Source organism: Loxodonta africana, chromosome 10 (assembly GCF_030014295.1).
Source record: "Loxodonta africana isolate mLoxAfr1 chromosome 10, mLoxAfr1.hap2, whole genome shotgun sequence".
In the NCBI taxonomy this organism is placed as follows: Eukaryota; Metazoa; Chordata; class Mammalia; order Proboscidea; family Elephantidae; genus Loxodonta; species Loxodonta africana.
This window is the reverse complement of record NC_087351.1, coordinates 94,050,416-94,068,611: the sequence shown is the minus strand read 5'-3', so window position 1 is coordinate 94,068,611 and position 18,196 is coordinate 94,050,416. Positions and strand designations below refer to the sequence as shown.

Here is an 18,196-nt window from a genome sequence, read left to right as displayed (position 1 = left end):
GATCTGCATCTCAAAGAGAGAACTTTCTAACCTTGTGTGATGTTTGCTGTAGGTTTTTTGGGGTTACTTCTGTTAGGTTAAGGGAGCCTCTTCTGTTCCTAGTTTGTCCAAAATTATGACCACGAGTACCAGTAAACTTCCATTTATATCCATTTATATGTATAAGGTCTATGGAATTTCTGTAGTTCCTGGGTGGCACGAACAGTTAATGTGCTCTGATGTGAGCCAACCTTTTGGTGGTTTGAATCCACCTAAAGGCTCTGCAGAAGAAAGCGCTGGCGATCTACTTCCGAAAAATCAGCCATTGAAAACCCGGTGGAGCACAGTTCTACCGTGACACACATGGGGTTGCCATGAGTTTTTGGTTTGGGTTTGTTTTTTTTGGGCGGGGGGTAGACTATTCAGTTACTGTTGCATTCAAACTAAGCAGAGGTATATCACATGGATATACACATATATTCATCTACTCTTATCCCTTAACCCAATCTGGCTCTAATTTTGCAGTATAAATGAGTGTGTTTTCTTGAGATGGCTGGTATGCCACTAAATATAGAGGAAATAGAAGGGTAAGGTGAAACTGGGAGTCCTTGGGTGGTGCGTACGGTTAAGCAATCAACTACTAGCTGGAAGGTCAGTGGTTCGAAGCTACCCAGAGATGCCTCAGAAGATAAGCCTGATGATCTGCTTCCAAATGCTCACAGTCTTCAAAACCCTGTGGAGCAGTTCTGCTCTGCACACACGTACTCAACAGCAAATAACAACAAGGGTGAAACTGCGAGACATGTGTTTTGGGTTTGAATGAAGCTCAAATCTAAATTTAGAAATAAAATTAGACCTTAAAATCACTCTTAGCCCTTTAATGAGATTTTCTTTGATTTGAGGGTCATGAGTGATACTTCCTATATTTCCTTGCTTTGCATGGCTGTTGAGATCGCGTAGGATGTCAAAGTAAGACAAGCATTAAAGGTAACCAAGTACAATTATTTACATTATACATTTTCGGTTTTTGTCCCTAGCCGTACCATTGACCATGCCCTGCTGGACATGCCCTTCCTTCACCTCCCTGGGGAGGTGCCCTCTGGCTTCTGAGAGCAGCTGGACCACCCATTCCGAAGACACCAGCAGTCCTAGTGTTGGCCCTTCATACACAGACCTGCAGTTCATCAATGCTGAGGAGCAGACGAGTGGTCGGGCTTCAGGGGCAGACTCAACTGGTAAGGTGGACCACCAAGCCAGAAGGCTTTGCAGATCACTTTGGTGACCTGTCCCCAGTTTTAAAATACCTACAGCCAGTCCTTTTTGCAGAATGAGCTCAAAGGTAGCCATCTAGTCAAAAGCTGGAGTCCAGAGTGGTTTAAAATTGTATTAGGAAAAACGTATAGACAGATTGCCTGGCAAATCATTAATATTGGGAAACCATTTGACAGCATATCTAATGTGTTATATTCTGACAGTTCAGTACAAGTACCATTCCCTGTCAGTTTATTTTCTCCTTGGATAACTGAATTATGTGTAATATGCACAAAGCTGAATCTTTCATCCTGTCTGCTGCCCACCCACGCATCTTCCCTCATCAGAGAGAGGGAGGTAGATTAAAGCAGAAACAAAGTGAATGTTATGAAGGGGACTGCGAATCAGGACTCAGCTACTGTGTCCAGCCTACATATCATTTTGCAGTTAAAATGTTTATTCTGTTGTACTTAATTGGTCTACATGTCAGCTTGTAAAGTCCCATGATCACTTTTGTCCAACTTTCCAGTAGGCGTAGCATGGAATGCTGGCTTGCTCTGAGGTGGAGTATGGGCCTGTCAACAAGCGCAGTATTAGGGGCTACGTTTGGGAAGCCATTTGGAAAGTATTTGTGTTCTTGGTGTTTTGGTTATTTGGCCAAAGGATTGTTTTCCTCTAAAAGTGATGTTGTTAGTTGCCGTCACGTCGGTTCCAACTCATAGCAATCTTAAGTGTAATGGAATGAAACATTGCCTTGTCCTGTGCCACCCCCATGATCATTGGTATGTTTGTATCCATTGTTGCCGCTATTATGTAGTGCCTTCCAACCTAGGGACTCACCTTCCAGCGCTATATTGGACAGTATTCTGTTGTGATCCATAAGGTTTGTATTGGCTTGCCTGGCCTTTTCTTTCTAGTCTTAGTCTGGATGCTCCACTGAAACCTGTCCACCATGTGACCTTGCTGGAATTTGAAAGGCCAGAGGCATGGCTTGCAGATTCATAGCAACGCGCAAGACACCACAGTATGAGACTGACAGAAGAGTGATGGCTGAAAGCGATAGAATTACCGACAGTTTCTCTGTGGATAAAATTACCCAGCGTGTGAACAGTGTTTGTTTTTCCTTCTCAAGAATGTTACTTAGGAGTTTGTCTTGGCTCATTTTTCAGATTTGGGTAGTATTTATTCTCATGATATGTGCTGTTGGGTTCTACAAGTAAAGAGAGGAATCCTTCTAAAGGGTTTAGACAGGATTTAGATTGGCATTTGATAATATTGCAGAGAATCCTAGTTTATCACAGACTCTATCTCATCACAAGCTGCAGTTCTTTATAACATTCTGTTTTTACAAACACTGTCCCAATTCTGGTTGATCCCTGTGGCTGATGGTACCTGTCAGTGGCTAAAAATCTCCACAAACCCTTTTTGGGGAGCGTGTCACATATGGGAAGGCACTGTCAGAAGCTGCAGATGGCGCCACAATCAATGGACTGAGGTGTTTAGAAAGAGTGGCCTTGCATTCCTCTTCCCCTTTACCTCTCCTTGCTCTCAGCCTCCCTCCCAAGCGTTCCTGTGGAGGAGCCTGTAGTATAGTGGGGAAGAGCTCCCAGACTCTGGAGTCAGACTGCTCAGGTTCAAATCCTGGTTCTGGCACTTACTACCTGTCTTAGTTATCTGGTGCTGTTATAGCAGAAAACCACAAGTGGGTAGCTCTAAAAAACAGAAATTTATTTTCTCACAGTTTAGGAGGCTAGAAGTCTGAATCAGGGTGCCTCGTCTAGGGAAAGGCTTTCTTTCTCTCTCGGCTTTGGGAGAAGGTCCTTGTCTCTTCTCAGCTTCTTTCCTTGGCCTCTTAGTAATTTTCATGTGGCATGGCATCTGTCATCCCCCGTTTGTGCTTTTTTGCTGCTTGCTTAATCTGCTCTTTTATATCCAAATAGAGATTGATATAAGGTATACCCTATGCTAATACTGCCTCATTAACATAACAAAGAAAACAATTCCCTAATGGGATTATAACTACAGGTATAGTAGGATTCACAACACATATTTGGGGGTGAGGGGAGAATTCAATCCATAATACCAGCTATATGAAATTGGGCAAGATCCTTAATATATTTACACCTCAGTTTCCTCATCTGAAAAATTGGGATGTTTAATAGTGCTTGCCTTACCAGGCTGTTGTCAGTCACAAGTGAGATGATTTGTGTAGAACGGCTTACATGATGCCTGGCACAGAATAAATGACCATCAAGGATGCAGCTTTTTCCCTTTCCTGGACCAGAGTTCTTACTGCCTTGGAGAGGTGAAAGGGAAGCCTCTTGCTGAAGGAAAAGTAGGAATATAAACTCTCAGGCTGGTTTTTCAGTGGCCTCCATACCTTGTTATTAGGTGAGAATTGCTTTAATTTCTGGAGGCTCAAATGACGAAAACCAGAGTCTTAGCCTGAAGAGGACATTATTCTTCTTTCTCCAAAGCTCATAATTATTTTTCACATCTCTCTTTCCTAAAGCTTTTCTAACAGTGTCACAGTTTTCGATGAGAAAACCTCCTCCCCTGTTTTGGTCAGGGCCCTGGCAGGAAGCTGATGGTGCCCTCTAAAGGGTTCATCTTAAGGGAGTTTAATGAAGGGGCTGCTTACAGGGGTGTGGGTAGGATTAAAAGAACCACAAAGGGTGGAGAAGCACCCAGGGCCTGGGAACAGTGGGGACCATTAGCAGACCCGATGGGCAATAACTTTGAAGGCATCAAGAGCTGGAACCATGTAAAGGGACTTCTGAACAGGTGGTATGGCTGTAGAAAGGATAGAGCTACTGCCAGAGATTTGGTAAGATGGGGGGTGGGGAATACCCAGTTCCTTCCCATTGTCAGATCCCAGCTGGAAGACAGAGATTCAGATGCAAACACCAGGACTGGAGAATGATAAGGGAGGCTCTTAGCTGCTTCAGCAGGAGGTGGTTTTTACAGCTACAGAGAGGATTGAAATGTGTGGTGTCTTTTGGCAGCTACCTGCTCTTGCAGAAGGAGTAATAATCACAGCCATCACTTCCTGAGTATGTGTTGGTTACCAGTAACCAGACCCACTGCCTTTGAGTCAGTTCTGGCTCAATGTGTGTCAGGGTAGAGCTGCTCCATAAGGTTTTCAATGGCTGATTTTTTGGAAACAGATCACTAGGCCTTTTTTCAGAGGTGCCTCTGGGACTCGAACCTCCAGCCTTTTGGTAAGCCACTGAGCATGTTAACCGTTTGCACTTCCCCTGCAAGGAAGGCATTGTTATTCCCATTTTCTCGATGACACTGAGTCTGAGAGAAGTTGAGAAACTTGTTCAAGGGAACACCACTAAAAAAACAGATGAACCATGATTTTCAACCTAAGTTCTACAGAGTTAAAAGCCAGCACAGTTTCCAGTGGATCCCAAATCTAGTGGCACCCCAGAGTCACCTGGGTGCTTTGGAGAAATAAAAATTCCCAGCCCACCCCAGACTTACCGAGTCAAGAGTCTCTGGGGGTATGGCCCGAGAATTCACATTTTTATGAAGCAGTCCATTTGTATGATTCTGATGTTGGTCCAAGGAACAGCATTTAGGAATTACTGTGTAATATCGTTTGGCTTTTCGGAGATCATCTGGGACCTTTGGAGAAAAGCAGGGTACAGGGAGGACCACAGTGGTGATTATCTTGAGTTCCCAGAAGTCTATAGAGAAGAGTGACATTTTCTTTCAGTAGAATTGTGGACAAATACATGGCTAGCAAAGGACTGAGTCAATAATGTAAAATTTACCTTGAATATAAAAATATTAATAAAAATAGCATTCATATATAAATTAGCTATTTGAAATTTGCCAGGTACAGCTCTAAATTCTTTAGGTGAATTATCTAATTAAATCCTCACAATAGCCCCCATGTTACAGATGAGGAAACTAAGGCACGGAGAGGTTAAGTAAACTCCCCAGGCTCGCATAGCAGGAGCCCCAGCCACAAGGCTCTTCTGCCTCACCATGCGCAGTGAAACCCCATCCAACTATGTGAGGGCACTCAGGTGTGCACTGCATCGCAAGATTTGAGTTGCATGATCTGAGAAATCTGCTGAGAGTACTGTTTTCCACCGGAAGGTTTGTCTGGCGATTTGGGGTTCAGATGCCTTAATGCCAAGAGATATATAGGGTGTTAGCCGAGAGCATGAGCTTTGCGGTCAGAAAGAACTGAGTCCTAGAGGAGGCAGTATACATAGTCAACAAGAGCTCAGCGATGGCAGCTGAGCCATCTGGGTTCACATGCTAACTGAGGCACTCTTAACCCTTGGGAAAGTTGCTGACTTCTGTAAGCCAGAGCTTCTCCTCTGTAAAATGCAGGTAGTCTCTATTTCTTGGTCTTGTGGTTCAAATGTGATGACCCAGGAAAAGCAGTGCCTGCCTTGTAGTAAGGAAGCTCAGTCATGTTAGACCACATGGTCCGTTTCATATGGCTTTGCGTGTTCTGTGAGACCTAACACAGAAAGAAATGTGTATTAGACGAACACCCATGCAATGATTTTTAAAATACAAGCAACACAGAAGTATACTGAATAAAATCCAAAGTTTCTCTTACTCTGTCTTCTCTGTACCGCCCGGAGATCACCACCGTTATCAGTTTACTCTGTTACCTTCCAGACCTTTTTATTGTACAGCTACTTATGTTGTTTATTGTTGTGAGCTGCCATCGAGTCGCCCTTGACCCATAGTGACCCCACGCACAATGGGACAAAATGCTGCTTGGTCCTCCGCCATCCCCATGATTGGTTATGGATCAGACCATTGTGATCATAGGGTTTTCATTGGCTGATTTTTGGAAGTGGATAAACCAAAACCAAACCAAACTTATTGCCATCAAGTCAGTTTCAACTCATAGCGACCCTGAAGGACAGAGTAGAACTGCCCCATAGGATTTCTAAGGCTGTAATCTTTAAGAAAGCAGACTGTTACACCTTTCTCCTGGTGGGCTTAACTGCCAGCCTTTCAGTTAGCAGCTGAGTGTTTAACCATTGCACCACCAGGTTTCCTTATAGTTAAACATAGAAGATGTATATAAATACATTATCTTGGGATTTATTTTTTAACATAAATAGGATCAAAGGGATTTTAAATAAGTTATGTAGCAGGCAAAGCTTGAGGATAAACCTCAAGTTTCCTTAACAGACATGAATGCTTACAGATAACTGCTGTGTTCTTACAGTACTGTGTTATGTAATCAACTTTCTGGATACTCCACACCTCCTGGTTCTTTAGTAATGAGCCAAGGGCCCAGATTGGCCAAGGTATTGGGAATGCGTCCATATGCATCATAATGGCATGGTCTTCCTTCACACCTACCTCCTCCATTCTTCCAGGCCCAGAGGTGGCCATCGATGTGCGCCTCCGGGGTCCTGGAAGAAGGAGAGGCAGGGAGGTGAGGGGCCAGTGAGCAGCCCCCCACCCCATGTGAACAGTGTCTGAATGCAGCCCAGGCTGTGAGAATCCCATGAGGCTCTTCGTGAACAAACTGGCCCGTGCAATGAGAGTGCAGTTCGGGCTTTGAAAAGTCTTTTACTCATCTTAGACCTTAGGGAAGAAAGAGAGCAAGGGAAAATAGGTTTTAGAAATAGGACCAATATTTCTAAGTTTATGACACTTCTATTATGGATTAAATTGTGTCCTCCACACAATATGTGTTGGAACCCTACCCCCTATACCTGTGGATGTAACCTCCTTTAGGAATAAGGTTTTCTTTGTTATGTTAATGAGGCCGTATCAGTGTATGGTGTGTCCTAACCCTAATCATTTCTGAGATACAGAAAGAGTAGATTAGGTACAGGAGCAAGCACAAATAGGGGAAGGTAGATGCCACATGAAGATCCCAAGGAACCAAGGGACACTAGGGCTACAGAAGGTGAGAGGGACAAGGACCTTCCCCTAGAGATGACTGAGAAAGAGCCTTCCCTAGAGCCAGTGCCCTGAATTCAGACTTGTAGCCTCCTAAACTGTGACAAAATAAATTCCTGTTCTTTAAATCCACCCACTTGTGTTATTTCTGTTAGAGCAGCATGAGGAAACTAAGACACTACCCCCAGCAGTGGGGAATTTAAAAGTGCTTTCAGATTGAGAGCTTCAAAGAAATCTATCTATGTGGAAAGACCCCCAGCCAGGTGACTGGCTGTCCTCTTCCCGGTACGGGCCTGTGGCGTGGCCATCCCTGAGAGAGCCCTACATGGAGGCTGGAGCGGTTCATTCTAGATTAACCGAATCCCCCTGGGCTATGGGGCAGGTCTCGTCCATTTCTACCTCCTTTGTGCAAGTCACCTGCCCAGAGCTCAGCTTCCTCATCTGAAATGGGGCTGAGAGTCCACGTGTATCTGACGAGAAGGTGTGTGTGAGGGTGCTTTGCACCATGCAGAGTATCATAAAAACCAAAATCAAACCTGTTGCTGTCAAGTCCATTCTAACACGTAGCCACCCTTTAGGACAAAGTAGAACTGCCCCACAGGGTTTCCAGGGAGTGCCTGGTGGATTCGAACTGCAGACCTTTTAGTTAGCAGCCGTAGCTCTTAACCACTATGCCACTCAGAGTACTGTTGGGATTAAAAAAAAAAAAATCCAAATTTAATATATCTATGCCTCATTTCCATATGTATGTGAAATAAGGATAATTAACTGCCTACTCCCTTTTTATACAAAAATTAAGGCAGTTGCCATTGAGTTGATTCTCACTCATAGAGACCCCATGTGTGTCAAAGTAAAACTGTGCACCATAGGGTCTTCAGTAGCTGATTTTTTGGAAGTAGATCGCCAGTCCTTTCATCTGAGAAGCCTCTGGGTGGACTGGAACTTCCAACCTTTTGGTTAGCAGCCAAGTATGTTAACCAGTTGCACTACCCAGGGAGTCCTGTTGTACCAAAAAGGACTGTAAACTATGTGCATGGTGGGGTGAGATTCTAGAAGGGATTTGCATTTCTCAGAAGCAGTAGGTAAATATGGAAACCCTGATAGCGTAGTGCTTAAGAGCTAAAGCTGCTAACCAAAAGGTTGGCAGTTTGAATCTACCAGGTGCACCTTGGAAACCCTATGGGGCAGTTCTGCTCTGTCCTATAGGGTCGCTATGAGTCGGAATCAACTTGACAGCAACGGGTTTGGTGTTTTTGGTGCTGAGGGCCTCAGGCTGCCTGGGGGAGCCTTTCCTACCAGTGCTCCCTTAGCATTGCAGAGGGATGTAGTGAAGGAGAGCGTGGGGTTGCAGCCTCATTCATGGACTCCCTCAGCTGACCTGAGCTCTCCCTGGCAGCACCTGTGTGAGGACACTGGTTGCGGGAAGATGGTCTGTGTGTCATCTCTTGTGTAAGGGGGGATGAGGGTGCCCCGGGCCTAGCCTGTGTACATTGGCCGCCACTGCTCTGTAATGGGTGCAGTGAGAGCAGCCTCCTCCCTGTCGTCTGTGGCAGGAGCTCGGCAGGGATGTGAAGCCTCAGAGGGCAGTCCCCATTCCTAGCATAACTGTGGAGGGAAAGACTGTGATCAACCTACCCTTTCTTCTCATTTTCTCATCAAGGGGATCATTAGGAGGAGGAAGGCAAACAGATCCCCTCGCCTCAGTTAAATGATAGGCTGGGGCTGAGGCTGGGGTGCAGTGTTCATGTTTTCAGCTCTCCAGAGCCAGTGGCAGGAGAACTGGGAGTAGGCAGGACCCCTAACAGTAGTGTTTCCTCTCTCATCCCTCTTCTCCTTCCCCCAGCTTGAGACATAGGCAGCTCCTGCTGGGCTGGCTTCACCAGGGAGAGTAGCTCTGTAATGCCACTTGTTTTACATGGGTTGGTAAAGGTAAGAGAACTCAGGGAGTGAAAAACAAGCCTTCTGCCTTTGAAGTTGATTCTATGCCGAGAAGAGAAAACAGAAATGTTTGCAGTAGCACAAGCTGCTATTAACTGATGGGCTTCAGTTTTGATTTTCTTTTCTGTACAAGAAAAGTACAGATTTCAGTGTGAGATGAGAATGCTTCAGGCACGTGTATAAACCGAGGGGCGTCAGGACTGGATGAAACACATGTTGTTAGTTGCCGTGGAGTCTGTTCGACTCCTGGCAATCCCATGCACAACAGAGTAAAATGCTGCCCAGTCTTAGGTCATATTCTTGGTCCTTGGTATACTTGAGTCCATTGTTGTCACCAAAATATTGTGTTTTGAGAGGGCTCATCTTCCAGCACTATATTGGGCAATATTCAGTTGTGGTCTATAAGGTTTTCATTAGCTAGATTTTGGAAGTAAATCACTAGGCCTTTCTTCCCAGTTTGTCTTAGACAGGAAGCTCTGCTGAAACCTGTCCACCATGGCTGACCCTGCTGGCGTTTGAAATACTGGTGGCATAGCTTCCAGCATTATAGCAACAGAGAAGCCACTAAAGTACAACAGACTGAGACGAGTGGTGAACACATATATACCCATTGCTTTCGAGTCGATTCCAACTCATAGTGAGCCTACAGAAGAGAGTAGAACTGCCCCATAGGTTTTCCAAGGCTGTAATCTTTACCGAAGCCGACTGCCACATCTTTGTCCCGAAGAGCAGCTGGTGGGTTCAAACCAACGTCCTTTTGGTTAGCAGCTGAGCGCTTAACCACTGTACCACCAGGGCTCCTGAATACATATATAAATATATATATACACATATGTATGTGAATATGTATTATGTGTGTGTATATTTATAAAATTTATCTTTCCATTAGCCTACATTAACCTGCCTACCTGGTCAGATACCTGGTCAGATCTCAGTGTATGGAAACCCAGGCATATATAAATTGCCAAATTGGTTTGGAAGTATATGTCATTCCTGAAGTTCTGGGAAACCAGAAAGAAATATTTTGATGATTTGTTAGCTTTATAAAGTTAGCCCTGGTTTCTCTCATGTTCTGATAAAGCTCTTGGCCTTTTATTTGTTTTTTTTTTTTAATTCCAGAATCAACAAACCCAAGACTACATGTTGCCACACTTTCTTTGTACTTAAACCCTCTTCAGCTTTAAAACAAATTTATGGCCAGATGTTCTTGATTCATTTACATTTAACTGATCACGGTGGAATTCTGCCAGAAGGGCAGGGTGTCCCCAGAGATTTCAGGCTCAATTTTTTCTCAGAAACAAATGTTTATTGCTAGCTAGAGAGCCATTCACTCAAGTCCTCAATTTTCATGACAAGAACTTTTTAGATTCCCTGAAGGGTTCTCTAGTCATTATTGGTTAAGGGTACCATGAGCAGCACCCAGGCTGAGTGTCTTTTTACAAGATGTAACACGATTCTCTGCTGCTTGTCATCCTCTGCTCTGTCATAATCCTGCCCCAGCTGGGAGTCCCTGATTCACCGTAAACAGTGACTGTCATTTGTGCATGGTGGGATTACATGGGATTTTTGTTGTTCTCGTGGCACATTTGTATTTTGTGATATATTTTTAATATATATTTTGCCTGGAAAACAACAAATTAGCTTATTTTTGAAATTCTGTCCACTAATTACAAATGTCAGAAATCTTCATATTCTTCCAAAACCATAGTCTTTTCCCTCAAACTGGTAGAACAGTGGAGTTTTTTTTTTTTTAATTAATTACCTCTTTTCTCTCTTCCTTTAAGAAATATAAATTTTCCCTCATTTCTGTTCTTATATTGTACTTGTCTCTATTAGTTGTACATTTTGAACTTTAGTCAGTATTAAAAAAAAAAAAAAAAAAACACCTCTAAGCAATGATTGGGACCCTGGTGGTTCAGTGGTTAAGAGCTTGGCTGCTAACCAGAAGGTTGGGAGTTCGAATCCACCAGCCGCTCCTTGGAAACCCTATGGGGCAGTTCTACTGTGTCCTGTCAGACTATGAGTCGGAATTGACTCCACAGCAACGGGTTGGTTAAGTGATGATTGTTTTCTTTGATATTTCTCCAGAGAGGCTCAAAAGTTTCCCAGAAACACAAACATCTGTTGCGTTCATACCAGTCCCCAGTCACTGTGAATACAAAGAAGAATAAGTTATACAGTATCTGCCCATGAAGGACTGGGTTTGCAAATAAATTTCTTGCCATAAGAGGATTTTAATACATAATTCTAAAAATAGTTTCTATTTATTGAACATTGGACATATGCCAGGAATGTGCTGTGTACCCTTTATATGTGTGTATATTATCTCATTGCATCTTCACAATCTTAAAGGTAGGTATTATTATCCCATTTTATAGATGCAGAAGCAATGGCTAAAGAGGTTAAATGATTTGGCTAAAGCCACATGGCTAGAAAGGGTGGAGCTGGGATTCAGTCCATGTCTCCTGGGCTCACCCTGCCTCCTGCCTGGTAATGTGAGAGGTCTGTGTTTGTGAATACAGTGATTTGTGAGAAAGAGTGGCTATAGAGAGCCTTTTGTAGACCCATGTTCCTTCCTCTGCATTCTCTGGAGGCCATGTACAAGTCTTCCTTAAGGCTTATCTCCTTGGATGGTGGTTTGTTTAGGAGTCTCCTACTAGATTGAAGCCTTTCTGGATGCAGGAACCACAGTTTAACTCATTTTATATCCCTAGCACACGGCCTGGCACCTTGAAATTTCACAGTGGATCTTTGTGGAAAAATTAATTATCCTGCTGTAGGGCTATAGGGCTGGAAGATCTTTGTTCCTAAACCTTCTCCTATTACCTAGATTTAAGTGTGCATGCTAATTGAAATGGAAATTCATGATAGAGAAGAATTAAAAGAGAACAAGTAGGCACAACTGTTGTCGTTAGGTGCCATCTAGTCAAAATCTGACTCATAGTGACCGTATAGGACAGGGTAGACCTGCCCCATAGGGTTTCCTAGGCTGAAATCTTTACAGGAGCCAGTTGCAAGGTCTTTTCTCCCACGAAACTTCTGGTGGTTTGAACTACAGACTTTTCGGTTAGCAGCTGAACACTCAACCACTGTGCCACCAGGGTTTAAGTTCAACTAGTATGACTTATTCCCTGTGACTTCATATGTTAAACTGCTATCCAGTAATGTCCATTTTGTTTTTCCTGTTCTTATTTATTTTTTACTATAATGCTTTAAATATTTTTTTTAATGTATGTGGGGTGGAGGGAGTGTATAGTAGAGGGATATTCTCTAAATTTGGGTATCTCAGAATCTAGTTTGTCCTATATATTTTTTAACCAAAGCATCCGTATTTTTCTTCCAATTTTGTTCACCTCAGCGTATGGAGAAGGTGAGTTGGGGAAAGCTTTCTGTAATACTGGAATAAGTTTTTGTGGTTATTGAACCAACTGGGTGGGGCAAAATCTGAGAAAGAAGAGTCGAGTTTAAGATGCTGTGTTCTTTTCAGTTCTAACACGTGATCTAAAATAGTTATTTTGGAACCCCTTATTAAAATACCTGTGGCTTGCAACCAGAGATTTTGCAAGTCTCTTTTTGGAATTACAAATAGACTAATCCTGAAGAAGAGGTGACAGTATAAAGCCTTCATTGATTACCTTCTGTGGTGTTCTGTTTACTGTTAAAATCCTGCTTTTACAGATGAATTAACTAATACCCAGTGTCATGCATTAGTTGACTGACAAAATTAGGGTTGACAGCCAGGCTATGCAGCTCTACCTCTCCTGTGACTGGGCTCTCTGGAAAGACTATTCCTCTGCTCCCAGTTCAATCAGGCAGGGACTTGTGAACAGAATTGAGGGGGTGCATGAACTCTGATGATTTACGTCCTTATTGGATGTCAGTATTAGCAGTACCTCCCACCCAGTTGCCAGCAGAAATCACAGGTATCTCCATAGCATGTTACTGTGGCAGCAGATATCTCAAAATATCATTTAGCTCGTTGCTACTTTGAAATCTTGGTAGCTGTTAGAGTACCATTAGATCTTGTTATTTAATGTATGAATAAAGAAATACAGATATTACTATTGCAAATTCATGAATTTGGTTTTTAATATTTCATAAGTATTTAATACAAATGGTTCTTTTTAAGTTCTATACACATTTTTTATTTTACATACTTAGCACATTATCCTGAGAAGGAGTCCCTAGGCTTTTGTAGCCTGTGACAGGTCTATGGCACAAAACATGGGTTAAGAATCCTTACTTTGGTGATTCCCTGGTACTTGCACAACGAAACTCAAACTTTGGTTTCACTCCATTTGATTTGTACATTCATCAAATGAGGACCTACCATATGCCAGCCTCCGTACTAGGACCTGAGTATGTAATGGTGAACAAGAAACGCATGGGACCGGCCTTCAAGTAGCTTACCATCTTGGTGGGGGCTGTGGATATACTTGAGAGTAAACAAAGGGCAGTAGAGTCTAGTGAGAGCAGTGCTTTGATAGGGCAGCTTTACAGAGTTACAAGGAGATTGCAGGAGGTAGGAGACCCAAACCTGTAGGTCAGGAAGGGTTCTTGAGAGAATTGATTTAGAAGCAGGCCTGCTGGCTGAGGCCAGGTTATTTCAGAAGGAACTTCTGCAAAGGCCCAAAAGCCAAGCATGGTGAGTTCACAGGACTGAAAGTACTTCTTTAGACTAAAATGAATTGTTTACCCAAGGAGTGATGAGAGAGTAATCAAACCAGTATTGTCCAATAGAACTTTCTGTGATGATAGGAATATTCTATATTTGTGCTGCCTACATGGGTGCCATTAACTACGTGTGGCTAATGAGCACTTGAAACATGGCTAGTGTGACCCAGAAATTTAACTTTAAATAATTTGCATTTAAAATTAAATAGCCACACGAGGCTAGTAACTATGTATTAGACAGTGCAAGACTGTAGAGTCTACGTAGAGGCATATCATACAGTGCCTTGTAGGCATATTCACACTACTGTGTTGTTGTCAGCTGCTGTTGACTCAGCCCCTGACTCATGGCAACCCCATGTACAACAGGTTGGACTGGTGTGACTCACGGGGTTTTCACTGGCCGATTTTTCAGAGGTAGATTGCCAAGCCTTTCTTTCTACTCCATCTTAGTCTGGATGTGCTGCTGCAACCTGTTCAGCATCATAGCAACACGAAAGCCTCCACTGACAGGCGAGGGGTGCCTGCAATTGAGGTGCATTGGCCAGGAATTAAATCTGGATCTCTCGCATGGAAGGCGAGAATTCTAGCGCCGAACCACTACTACCCCAAACTCATACTAAGGAGTTTGAAATTACTCCTAAGAGCAGGGGAGGACCATTAAAGGGGTATAAACCAGGAAATGAATGATGTGATCAGATGCGGAAAATAGTGTGGATGGGGCAAGGTGAGACAGGCACAGTCAGTTCGAGGCTCAGGGCAGTCATCCAAGCAAGGCAGATGGCAGCCTGGACTAGCCTGTCTCCAGCTGTCACAGTTTCCCAGGTGAATTGCATAGCACCACTGATTTAAATGAGACCAGGAGTAGTTTGGAGCACAGTGAACAGATTCAGAAGGCATTTAGTCTTTAAAATGGACAGAATCCCCATCAAACTGCTTCAAAATATTTCATCTTTATGCCTCTAGCTTTCACTCCTTTTTTCTGCCTGTCAAAGTCTTATTGATTGTTTAAGATAAAATTTAAATGATGCTTTCTCACTGAAACTCCTTTGTGCTAAATGTGATGGTGAGTCAGAATCGACCTGACAGTGTTAGGTTTTTTTTTTTTTGGTAAGCTGTCCAGAGCAGGCTCCCTCCTGAGTTTTAGTGTAGGTCACAGACCCTGTAGCACCTATTCTGCCTTTGGTTGGAGAGTTCTTTGCATGGAAACTATCTCCCTTACCAAACGATTAGCTCCACCCAGGGCAGCAATGGTGTTTTCATCTTTGATTGTCTCCACAGTCTGGTCTGCAGCATAATGCCTGGAGATGTCTGATGGATGTGTTTATATAGATGTTTTCCTGTTTTTGCCACATGGCGTCGGCATTATTCCCTTGCTTTCTACTTCCAAAAAACTTGCCTCAAAATACTTGGTACCAAGTAATCAAGTCCAGAGGAAGAAAATTGAGAAAAATAGAAATTAGTTCTTTGGTCATAATTTTGAATTATTTTTTGCTGAATACTTCAAGCGTAGGTAGAGTTGGGATAGTTGTTAAATTCATCCTGTGAAGGATGACGTCTCCAGGTTTAAGTAGCGTCCCAGGTGAATGGTTTTTGCCACTCATTTAAATGAGATTAAAAATTGCTCACTGAAGCTCTTGTGCAAACCATTCAATGCCCAGAAAAGTCAGGCTTCAAAGAGAATTATGAGCTATCCTCTTTTTAGAGAAGAAAAAGATGTTAACTCGAACTCAACAAAATATCAATGGATGTAAAGTGCTCAAACCACAATGGCTGATATGTAAGTACCTTCTCAAGTGTTTATTATTACTTGACTAGTCCTGGAGCCTCTGGAAATAGATGTCTTCTTATTTGGTTTAGGATCGTAGGAATTGGTTTGGCTTCTTAAAGAATCACAGACTTTAAGAGTTAGAAGGAATTTAAGAGATTATTTAGTAGAATTTCCACATTGTGTGGATGAGAAAGCCAAGGCCTAGAAAGTATTCATAGCAGAACTAGTCCTCATATGTAATTCCTTGTCCTTTACACGTTTTGTGAACCATTTAAAAATTTAAGGCATTGGCCAGGCACAGCTGATTATTTTTCATTTCATTCCTTTCTGAAAATTTCATTTTTTTTTTTTTTTAATTAAACAATTGGCCACCTTTCTTGAGGGTTCAGTTCATTCATGCAAAGAGTTAAAAGCCGCAGAACTAACGGAAACAGAATTGCTCAATCCAAGAACACATTTTTTCTTAATAGCAAGCTTGATGCTGTAATGAAATATGGCTTGTTGGAAGGTCACTTGACTTCCAGGCTAAAGTGTTTTAAATCATGCATCCCTTTCTCTGGTCACAAAGTCCTGTGGGACACGGTCCAGCCTTTCTCTGGTCATGAAGTCCTGTGGGACATGGTCAGGGTCAACGTAATTCTCTCTGGGGCTCTTTCGCAGTGAGTGGCAGTGAGCCTTCTGATTGCAGCTGTGCCTGAGTTGTTCTTCTGTACAGTAGAGATCCGTTTTCACCCCTGACCTTACCTCAGGGGCTATTCCTTCTGCTCTCACATTACTCAGATCTTAAAAAAACTCCTTGTTAATGTCATGAATATAGGTTTTTCCCCAAAATGAGAATTAATTTTTCACAGTGCTTACCTTGCTTATCAGATTATCTGTAGTGAACAATACCACATTTTTTCACCACATCAAAGATTTTTCTTCTAGGTATGGCTGGCATCTATCTGTCTCCCAGCCCCATAGCACCTTCCTACAGAATCAAAGCCTCTTTTCAGATTTACAGTCCCTGACAGGGACAGATTACCTACTTAGCCGGGTAAACATGGGCTGACTTGTGCTTACTTACTGATCTGTAGTGAGCAGTTTCACAATGTCTGCAGAAGTGACTTGAATCTCATTTCAGATTTGTAAATGTAAATACATGAGTTTTCTTTCCAGGAATACAACTGCAGCCTTCTAAGGACCCTGTGGGAGGTTGTCCTCAGTCATGAATTCACAGTGGAACTAGTTATCACTCCCAAGCTCTGCATTATTAGGGGGAGATTTTCCTGATATCGGTGATGATCCATGTCAGCAGTTTATCAATCCCAAAACCCTAGTCCCATGGGGGCTGAGAGCAATTCAGGCCCTTCTAAGTCTGTTCAATTTTATTCCTCTTACCCCTTGAGACTCTTTAATATTTATGTAGTTATAGCTTTCCGGAGTAAAACTGACATCCAGCTCTGATTCCAAGAGTGTGCATGTATCGCAGTGGATAAAATGTTTGTATTGCTGCATATTAGAGTTCCAAACAATAAAAAAGGGACATCCTTTCTAAAATATTGGCTTAAAACCCATTGCCATAGAGTTCATTCTAACTCATAGTGATCCTATAGGACAGAGTAGACTTGCCCCATAGGGTTTCCAGGGCTGTAATCTTTCTGGAAGCAAACTGCCACATCTTTCTTCCGTGGAGTGGCTGGTGGGTTCGAACTACCAACCTCTTGGTTAGCAACCAAGTGCTTAACTGCTGTGCCACCAGGGCACCTTAGGGGTACCATAGGCTCTTTTCCTGTGACATGGACAATTGACTTTTCCTCGATCTTATGTGGAGTGCTATACAGCACAACTTAAAGACCTCTCTTATCCCCACCCAAGATAGCCAGATAGCCACCTGTAAGCCCATCCTATGTAGTATTTCAGGAGCCAACATTAGCAATGCCACTAGCTATAGAAACTGGATTTTGGATCTGACACTCCATTTATAACCTCCTTCCCACAGCTGTAAACCAAACCAAACCCGTTGCCATCGAGTTGATTCCAACTCATAGCAACCCCACAGGTCAGAGCAAAACTGCCCTATAGAGTTTGCAAGGAATGCCTGGTGTGTTTGAACTGCTGACTTTTTGGTTAGCAGCATAGCACTTAACCACTGCGCCACCAGGGTTTCCCCACAGCTATAGTAAGGAGAAAAGAGTTAAGTATAAATAACTCGATCAGCCTTTTACCTGCGTATCTACAGAATGGCTTGGTGGTTCATGAAGAGGCTAGGTTATCCTGCTGTACTCATTGGCTTACATGCTCATTCAAATGTAAATATGCTAGTTCACAAAAGAAGAAATGAAAAGGTGATTAATTCCAGTAATCACATGTACAGCTTAAACAATGTCTGTTGGCTTGGTGAAGTTTAAATGATTGAAAATAGCCAGTGTCAGGGGTAGGGAGAAGATGGGCTTGTACATACAGCAGTGGCTGACAGTTGAAATGTTGTACTCTCTAACTATTAATTTATCTCAAGGAAATAATTAGACATGTGCCTGGGTTTGCAACACAGCACTGTTTTTATTAGCCAAAGCAAACAAAACCCTGATATCAAGTAAATTATGATACATTCATATAGTGGAATGCTACACAGCCATGAAAAGTATCCCAATTATATTGTTAATTAAAAAAGACAGGTTGTAGAGCAGAATGTATAATAGTTTCACT

The 18,196-nt window shown here is 42.8% G+C and overlaps 1 protein-coding gene across 6 annotated transcripts in view; it reads left to right on the top strand.

Moving 5' to 3' along the window:
* Window positions 1–18,196, top strand: part of STON2 (stonin 2) — a 155,675-nt gene that overhangs the window by 45,168 nt on the left and 92,311 nt on the right. For 4 of the 6 annotated variants that reach the window (XM_064292835.1, XM_064292833.1, XM_064292834.1 and 1 more), the window contains exon 4: window positions 1,017–1,214. In XM_064292835.1, the coding sequence (XP_064148905.1) occupies window positions 1,017–1,214 (198 nt within the window). Of the gene's footprint in view, window positions 1–1,016; window positions 1,215–18,196 lie in introns of those variants that run through there. The other 2 variants (XM_023546456.2, XM_023546454.2) reach the window with 1 other exon arrangement.